Source organism: Sesamum indicum, linkage group LG10, assembly GCF_000512975.1.
Source record: "Sesamum indicum cultivar Zhongzhi No. 13 linkage group LG10, S_indicum_v1.0, whole genome shotgun sequence".
Classification (NCBI taxonomy): domain Eukaryota; kingdom Viridiplantae; phylum Streptophyta; class Magnoliopsida; order Lamiales; family Pedaliaceae; genus Sesamum; species Sesamum indicum.
The window spans coordinates 10,984,424-10,994,299 of NC_026154.1; the positions used below are offsets into that span (position 1 = coordinate 10,984,424).

At 30.2% G+C, this 9,876-nt stretch overlaps 1 protein-coding gene across 1 annotated transcript; it reads left to right on the forward strand.

Moving 5' to 3' along the window:
- On the forward strand, positions 715 to 9,464 carry LOC110012726 (probable ascorbate-specific transmembrane electron transporter 1). Its single transcript, XM_020697456.1, has 4 exons — positions 715 to 1,058; positions 1,569 to 1,617; positions 4,892 to 5,098; positions 8,943 to 9,464. Exons 1-4 carry the CDS (start codon positions 897 to 899, stop codon positions 9,062 to 9,064), a joined length of 540 nt encoding a protein of 179 aa, XP_020553115.1. The 5' UTR covers positions 715 to 896; the 3' UTR covers positions 9,065 to 9,464.

Sequence of the window (9,876 nt, forward strand, 5' to 3'; positions counted from 1 at the left end):
TCAGGAGGCGTAACGTCCCCCTGAGCAATCTAAACAACAGAAAGCAAATAACAAAGCAGTAACAAAGCAATAAAAGGCCTACACCTAGGACTCTAAGACTGTTGGATGTCCAGCGTCTGTCGATGAAGGCTGAGTGGTCGGCCATGTAGAAAGGTTGAGTGGCCGAAGTGCGCGTCAAGGGGGCCTAGTGTGCGGGCAACCCTTGACACCCGGTCATGGGGTGTCCCAACAAAAGGGACCTATCAGTTTGCTAACCTAGAGGACCACCTTTCACATTAGGTGAGGCAAGGTCGCCACGCGTCACGCAGTAGAGGATCGGTGTTTTTATAAATTATGACACCAATTCTAGGCTAGCATGATGTATCATATTGTGAAAATAGTGAAACCAGACTAGACTGTTGTTTTTAAAGCTGTAAGGGGTTCAAATTGTCCATAATTTATTCTAATATAATTCAAGGGTAGAAATTGTCGCATTTTTTAAAGTTAGAAGGACAAATTTCGAGGACCAAAATTAGACGGATCAATTTTTGTAATTAACGCATGAACGAACTGAAGTCAAAGAATGCAAGAAAACATAGGTTACTACTAATCACGAATTGCTTCCAGAACAAGACTGCTCAGCATGCCCCGCCGGCAAGACGGTTTTCCCTAAACTCCTTTGTCTGTTAGTATATATCGCTCATCAGTTAGCCTCTTAATTTGTTCGTTTCTCTTTTCTTTAACAAACCCTCTTCGTAGAAGAAATTCTTTGATCGGCCCCACACACGTTGATGAAAACAAGAAAACTCCGATGAGGAACAAGACTCTAATAAGAGTGAGAGAATTATTAGGCCGTCAACGTTATATATATAAACCTTCCCAGCATTTCCACACACATATGCTACATATATCAATCCATGGCCCCCAAACGAAGTTCCAGCTACCTAGCACCTGCATTTCCATTCACAATCTTGGCTCGGTTGGTGGCTTTGGCAGTCATCGGTTTGGTGCTCGTTTGGCTGCTTCACTTCCGGGAGGGTCTTGCTTTTAGATCAGATGACAAGGCCAAGATCTTCAATGTAATACTTTTTATCTTTTCTCACTTTTGACACCATTCGGGATTATTACTTTTAGTTCCATAACCTAACTATGAAAATTCGCACTTTTGGTCTTGTTCCATTTTTTTATTTGTAATTTAATAGTGAAGGCCAAGTGTCTCACACATGGTTATTAGTTTTCTTTGGCTAGAGGAAAATTGGTGGGTTTTATAGCTAGGCAACTTTGGGGGGAACCAATCTTGAAGCAGATTAAGAGAAGGAAATGAAGATTTTCTCTCATCTAATAAAAAATTAATGTTACAAATCTATGGATTTTCAACTACAGAAATATGGGAAGGGTGAGATTAGAATTTTGTAAGAAAGAGAGAATTTCCTTCATCAGGAGCTGTGTGAATCATTGTTCAAAATATAAAAATAATTTTTTATATTTAAATTTTCATAGGATATTTTTTTTTGATATTTTTCTATATCACACAGGTAAAAATGAATTTAACTCTAATCCTGAATCCACTTTGTTCATTTTGAATGCAGGTGCACCCCTTGCTCATGCTTCTTGGTTTTGTCTTGATTTCAGGAGAAGGTATGTAATTTAATTTGGTCGATGTTACTGTGACACTCCTTGCAGTTTGGCGGTTTTGATTTTTTATTTAAATTTTTGTTGTGTATTTTATTTTATTTAATATATATATATATGTTATTTGTATAAAAATTATATTATGTACATAATTTATTTTGAGAAAGATTTTATATATATGATACATGTTAAATGAAATATAGTAGAATCGGAAAATCCAATTCGCAGTTTGGACATATATAAATTAATTAAGGCTAAATTACATTCACATCTTTAAATTAGGTTTAGTGATACAAAGTACAAACAGCCTCCTGCGTGAAACTACAACCATACACTCTGAAGGCGTATTAGTGTAATTAATATGCCTCACCCCCTGCTCTTTATGAAATTATAACTATACCCCTGGTTTCCCTCTGAGGTTATTTTTTTTGTAAATATTTGTTCTTGAATAGAGATATACGTGTAATTTACAATTATAACATCAAATGAAATAATGTACTTATAATTTTATAAAAGATAAAATCATTTATTTAATTATGTCTAACCTCTTTGTATTCAATGATGTTTTTTTTGGAGAACTCTCTCTTGTTTTCTTTTGGACAAAATGCATGAAATCTCCCTGTATTTTAAAAAGTACGCAAAAAACACCCTCATATTTTTAGAATAGGCTAAAAACCCCGTCCTGTTTTGTTTTAGTCAGCAAAAAACCCCCCATTTTGTTAGCAATTAACAGGAAGTGGAAGAGACTCGCGTCTGCTGCGTTTGGTAGTCATTTTCTGTGGTTTAGATTTATATTTAATGATAATTTGGACTAAAATACCCCTCTATGGGTCTATATAATATACAAAAGGTTTTTTGGCTTGTTTTGTGTATTCCTTTTGTCATTTCAAACCCTAAGAATAAGTATTAAATTTTGCTATATTAATTTAAATTAAAATATTAAATTATATTTATTTTATTTAATATTAAATATTAAATTATATTATATTTAAATTCAAATAATTTTATAATTGTTAATTATTAAATTTAAAATTATTTTTAATTAATTAAAATATATTTAATTACAATAATTATTATTAATTAGCCAAAAATATATAATTATTATATTTATTTAACATATTTTTAATTAACTAAAATATATTTTAATTAATATAATTAAAATTAATTAAAAAATTAAAAAAAAAAAGAAAGAAAATCTGCTATTTCGCCCCTTTTTCGCCGAAAACTTGTTTCTAAGTATTCGGCGCCGTTCGGAAGAATTTTCGACGGTCAATGGTACCATTAGAATCCTTTCTTCAAGACGAACATTTTCATACCTTCACTTTGAGTTTTCGTCAATCATAGAAAGTGGGCTCAAGCAACGATCGCCGAACATGTTTACCGTCGATTCGTATCCGTTTGATCGAATCTCGGTCTCAGACCACCACCATCAGACTCGTCTCTTCAAGACGATTCTAACGAGACCGGCCTCACTCACTTTGGTAAAAAGTTTATGGATATGATGATTTTAAATAAAATCTCATCATCGGTGATGAGATTTTTTTTTGGGGGGGGAGGAGCCGGGGGTAAAGGTGGTGGGGGGCAGGGGGGTAAAGGGGTGGGTGGGGTAGTTATTTTTTTTTCTAATATATAATAATAATATATTTTTAAAATTTTAAAGTATATATAATACAAATTAAATAATGTGTTGAATCTAAACCCTTTATTTTTTAAAAATCTAACAGTTGAGATTATTGATTAGATCTAACGATCAATATTTGATCAAAAAAATTCAACGGTCACTAAACTAAGAAATAATATATATTAAGTAAGGGTATAACGGTCATTGTTTAAAAAATTAACACCATTAGTTAGATTTAACTGAGAGGGGGTGATTGAGTTGAGTTTTACAAAACACATGGGAGCTTTTAGCCCATTCTGAAAACATGGGGGTTCTTTTAGCAAACTTTTTAAAACACAAGGGGGTTTTATGTATTTTTTCCTTTTCTTTTCCTCCTTTTTATTTTCTTATTTATTTTTTTCCTTTTTTTTAATTTCTACTTATCTTAGTGTAAATTATGATGTCACCTCTTGATATTAGATCTAATTATACAAATATTAGATGTCTTTAATAAATTTATAAGTACATTCTTAAAATTGTAGTTATAATTAATAATACATATCCGGTGGAGAGGTAAAATTTTACAAGTACATCCCTTGAGTAAATTTCATTGATACCCCTAAGGGGTGTAATTATAATTTTATAAAGAATATAAAATGCATTATGTAATTAGACCTAATCTTAAGGGTGGTAGTGATGTAATTTACGTTTAGTTTTAAAGAGGAAGAGAGAAATCTTGGAGCAAAGGAAAGAACAGAGAGTGTGGGTTTCTTAATTTTTGTTTATTTGTTTTTTATGGAAAGAAGAGAGAGTTGAATAGAAGAATCATGCAATTTCTCCTATTTTGTCATTATTATTAATTAATAGGTTAAATTACAATCAATTATTTTTATATTTGGTATAATTATAAATATTTTGTTATTATTTGAGAATTATAAATACTTCCTAATTTAAAGTCCGCCTAATAGCGAGCTTATTTATTAGCCTCTATAAGTTTTCATGTAATTTTTATGATAAACTAATCAAAATACCGTTTTAAATTGTAAACGATTATATTTTTTAAAATTTCCTGGAATATATTTATGGATTACTCTGTCATATGGATATTTGTTTTACATACCCTTAAAACATTTTTACAATTTTTCAAGCCATTTTTCTTAAATTTCAGTAAGGGTGAAGTCATAAAGCCCACTTCACCGTTTAGGGGCTATGTAATTATTTGGGTAAATTACATTAGTGCCATCTGAGGTTAGAGCAAAGTACACAAACACTCCTTATCTATTAGAAAATTACAACTACACCTTTTGAGGGATATGAATGTAATATTTTTCAAGAGGTGTTTGGGTAATATTTTCCTCTTATGAGTAGGGCGTGTAATTATACTTGTAGTTACAACTATAACTTTCAGAAAGCTTAGCAATAATTTTACAAAAGATATGAAGTGATTGTGTATTTTGACCTAACCTCGGGAGGTGTTAATGTAATTTACCCTTATTATTTTTCATTTAAGAGAATTTTTTATAATTTTTCAAATAATATGAAAATAATCCTCACTATGTCAAATCTAAAAGAGATGACGCAATTTACCCTTGTTAATATTTTGTTGCAGTAAATTTCCCCTAGCATTTATCTCGCAAATTAAATAGCTAGTACTAACTATTGTGGCAATGTTTGGATCAGCTATTATGGCCTATAAGACAGTTCCGACGATCAGAAAGAGGCAGAAGCTGTTTCACCTGCTTCTGCACTTGGTCGCGTTTGTTGCCGGCGTTCTTGGCATATATGCAGTGTTCAAGTTTCACCATGACCTCCGATTTCCTCATATGTATTCCTTACATTCTTGGTTGGGCCTGTCTACCATCTCCCTACTCCCTATTTGGTCTCCAGGTATATATATATATATATATATATATATATATATATATGTATAGCCAAACATATATATTCTAACCAACGAAGCACACTCAATTTGTATATATAATTCAAATTATATTTATTGAATTAAATGAAAGAGAAGAAAAAGAAAATGAGTATTTGATCGAAACTAATAGTGAAAATAGCATTTTTCGTTCCGTAATTCAAGACTTTTTCACTTTTGATCTTATTGGTTACGAGTTTTTCACTTCTAGTTTTCTAACTCCCAAAAAGTAGTATTTTTGGTCCTATGACACCTTTATATTCATATATTAATGAAAAGGCGCGTGGCCGTTAAGTGCGCAATTTAAAAACTTAACGGCCACATGGCATTTTAGTTTTGAAGGAAATGTGCCATGAGACTAAATGCTACTTTTTTAAAGTTAATGAGTTAAACTGGATAATCTTATAAGTTATTATCAATGGGACTAAAAGTACACAAATCCTTAGTATGGAACGAAAATCTTATTTTTCCATCAATATGCTATATCCAAAATATTATGGCAACCAAAGTTAGTTACTCTAGGGATTGAGAGCTGATAAATAGTATAGGAAAAAGTATTATTTTAGTCCGTTAAGTATGTCTAATTTTAATTTTAATCTGATAACTATGTGCATTTTTGTTTAGGTCCAGTAACTTACAAAATTGCTTACTTTTAGATCTCTGTCAGATTTTCAAACAATTTTACCCCTATGAGTGCATATGGACTAAAACTACTTTTCAAAAGTTGTATAATGGTAAAATTGTCCGAAAATCTGCTAGAGGACTAAAAGTAAATAATTTCGTAAGTTACTGGATCTAAACAAAAATGGACATAGTTATTGGATTAAAATTAAAATTAGGTATACTTAGCGGATTAAAATAATACTTTTTCCAATAGTATATTATAAATCTTTCTACCCTCTTGTGACATATTATTGATATGACGGTTAGGGTAAATCACTCTGACACCTTTTAAAGTTAAATATAATTATATAAATATTTTTTTTATCTTTGTGAAATTACTTGTAATAATAGGCCATTAAATGAGTAAGTCTATTAATATATCCAATAATTAAAATTAGTCTGAACTCAAATTATTAAAAAAATCGTCAAATGAAAATCGAAAGCAAATTTAAATGGATAAAGAATTTCAGCAAAAATTAAATATATTTCTTACTTCATTTATTTTACTAATTATTTTTTTTTTGTTCTAATTATTTTACAACTTATCCCGATTTTGTAATTGGTTAATTTGTCTGTCATTTGAACAAAGTCGAGGTCAGTATTTAAATTTCAATATTTATATTCAATTGACACATGTTTAAAATTCGAATTATTCAGATTTTTTATATCATTGAGATTGGAATATCAAATTGCCTTCTTTATTGCTAGCTCGTCATCATTGCACTAATAGTTTGACCCCTCCAAAACTTATACTCTAGTCCTGAACATCTTGAGAACTTTTTCCGAAGTTAGGCCTCCTTCATTTGTGGGGATTGGGTTAATTCCTTGTTTACTTGAATTCAGATAGATTCAAATGATATTATTTGGATTGTAATAGATAATGATAAAAAGATATTTTAAATTCTATTATATTAATTTGGTGGAATTTATTATTCTATTAGATCTGATTGAGAGGAATTTTATGTGATCTTACACATTTATCTCTAAATATAAAAATATTTTGTTTAAAATAACCCTTATTTTTTTTATATCCACAAAATTATCTGATTTCTTTTTTAACTTGTTTTTTAAATTTGTTTTATCCAAAATTTTATCAATACAAATAAATAAAATAGGGTGAATAGCAATTTACCCCATGTGATATTGAAAATGAGCATATTACTCTTCTATAAATAAAATATAGCAATTTACCTCCTTATATAGGGAGGTAAATTGCTTCATTTTGAAAAATAGAGAGAGGTAAATTGTTGTATTTTAAAAAATACAGGAAGATAAATCGCTATTTATTTTTTTATAAGGAGGTAATTTGCTCCTTTGCGATATCACAAGGGGTTGCTGGCATTTTTTCCAAATAAAATATATTGGATGACAATTTAATCTTATCTCACATTTTATACAACTTTAATCAAACCCAACTTTTAATCTCCTCTCTTAAAATAAAGGAGCCCAATATTACTTCATCTGAAGTGCACTGATAACTTAGAAGATACAACTGACTTTAACCATAGTAGTCTTCTGATTTTTATAGTTTTTTTTTTTTTTTTTCCTCTTGAATTGACTTTATTGATCTGATTACTCTCTGGTATCATTCTTGTAGAAAATTGCTACCTACTAAAATTTGCAGTATGTTGGTCAAAGATTGGGGGAATATTGTCATTTTGGTCTGGTAAATATAAGGGTGACTATTTAAGTTTTACATTATTTTGGCAATTAAGTTACTAAATTTCAGAAAAATGGTAAATTAAGAACAAAATTAGCCAAAAGAAAATGCAATTTGGTTGGAATTTAGCGCTGAAGCGGCGGGGTACGTGCCAAATTCCAACTAAATTTATAATTTTTGGTGCTTTTTGTTCTTTAATGTTCTAAGATTTTTAAAATTGGAGGGTTTAATTGTTAAATTAAGTTCGAATACGACTAAAATTGCTATCTCAATAATTATAGGATCAAGATTATAATTTTTATATTAAATATATTAGTTCATATAAAGAATATATTGCTAAGATATTCTCAAAGTAATGGAGTATTTATTGATTGCTTTCAAATAATTGGTAAAAAATTAAATACTATATGTACACTATTGTTACTTTATAAAGACAAATCTTAAAATTATATATAAGTACATAATGCATGTACATCCATTACAATTTCATTGTATATATCTATATATACTTCCTATTCATGTAAATCTAAAATTAATTTATTTTAAGGTTTGTTTGGTTGAAATGAAATAAAAAGGAAAGTGAAAAGGGGAGGGAAAGAAAATAATAATAGTTTTTTTTAAAAATTATTTGGTATGATTGGAAGGGAAATAAATTTAAAATACTTCCACTTATTTTGGTATGAGAAAAATAGATTAAGAAGAAAAAATTATCTTTTATAATTTATTGAATAACCCTTCTTTTCATTTTGTATTAATCTTATTAAAAAAAATTTATCAAATCAAGAATAAGAATATTTTGATTATATTGCTGACTTGGATGTAGTAGTTTTCAACAATTTTATGATATTTTCTCTGGCAATTATTTATAGCTTTACAAGTGAGAAGAAGAAAAGTATTGGAGGAAAAATATATATACACACACATATATATGGACAATAGCGTAAATAAAACTAGCCTTATACTTTTACTTTTCAACCCAATTTTAAATGAAAACAAAATTAAATTTTAGAAAAATTTCATATACATCAAGTTATACTTTCCTCCATCTTTTCTCTTAACCAAATTTTTAATTGCATTTCTCTTATAAACACACTTTTACGCAATCCAAACATACTCAAAAGGATAATAACTATATTTACACCTCTGGTCTATAATTTGTTAATAGAAATCATCAATACTTTGTGCATAGTTACAGAATCATCCCTGATAACAAAAAAAACATGGATAATTTGTGTATAATGATAGTGATGTTTTTTGAGGGTGTATATGTAATTTTTTTTTAAAAATAAAGGTGGATTGTGTAAATTATATTGATTTCTTGATAGTTGTATGTGTAATTATCTAGAAAATATTGATGATATGCTTTAAACAAATCATAAATTTAATTAAAAATACATACATCGACTATGCTTCGACACATAGTCTGTACACACACGCAAGCCAATTCTCAATTAAGAATTTGACAGTTTGAATGTTTATGTATCTACCAGTGGCTATTCTCCTTCTTTTCCTTCTGGTATCCTCGTGCACAAGCATCAACAAGGGCAAGGCTGGCACCATGGCACGCTGTGTTTGGGCTGGTTATCTTCTTCATGGCGATTTTAAGCGCTGAGACTGGCTTGGTGGAGAAGTTCATTTTCTTAGACTTGCAACGAAGTCAAGAAGCACTCATAGTGAACTTCACTGGACTCTTAGTCCTCGTCTTTGCTGTTTCCGTTGGTCTCACCGTTCTGCTTCCAAGTGCTTAAGACTTTTTTTATCACCACCAATATTGCTAAGGAATGACAAATTCGTTAAATTTCTATAACATCTTTCAGAATAGATCCAATTACGTAAACGCTTAATTCTTTTTGTGAAATTCCAAGTACGTCTTTTGAGATTTTAGTTGTAATTACAAGTAAACTCATAATTTAGTGCACAATATTTCTTTAAAGGTGTACTTGTAATTTTATGAAAAACAAGAAATGCTTGTATAAGCAAACTTAACCTTAGGAATGTTGAGTAATTTACTTGTAGGTGGCAAGTTATTGGGTGTGAGTAAAAATTGATAACCGAAATCACTAAGGCCTAGCCTATCCTTTCTGGATAGTTGGTCCCTTTCAAAGTTGCATGGCCCAATGATGTTATTCGTTTCCCCTAGCCCAGCCCATCTACTCGACCCGTTTTGCCTGCTTTGACCTATTTCTATCCCCCCACCCCTCATTTATCTGTCAAACTCTAATCCCCTTTTCCGTCGACTCTCTCTCGCCTCTTTTGCCCCCATTCCCTACCTTTTGATTTTTCTCCCACAGCCTTCTTTCTCGTTTTCTTCTCTGACTATTTAATGCTTCTATAAATATTGGTTCCCTGGCCTCTAGCCTTTCAGTCTAATATCTCTAATCTTCTGACTTCTTCCTAAAAATCCTAAAGTTTCTAAATCCATTG

Excerpts from the sequence above, each read along its gene's own strand:
- LOC110012726 (XM_020697456.1), top strand. The coding sequence starts at position 897 with ATGGCCCCCAAACGAAGTTCCAGCTACCTAGCACCTGCATTTCCATTC. Across the intron at positions 1,059-1,568 it reads ACAAGGCCAAGATCTTCAAT|GTGCACCCCTTGCTCATGCT; the intron begins GTAATACTTTTT and ends TTTTGAATGCAG. Across the intron at positions 1,618-4,891 it reads TGTCTTGATTTCAGGAGAAG|CTATTATGGCCTATAAGACA; the intron begins GTATGTAATTTA and ends TGTTTGGATCAG.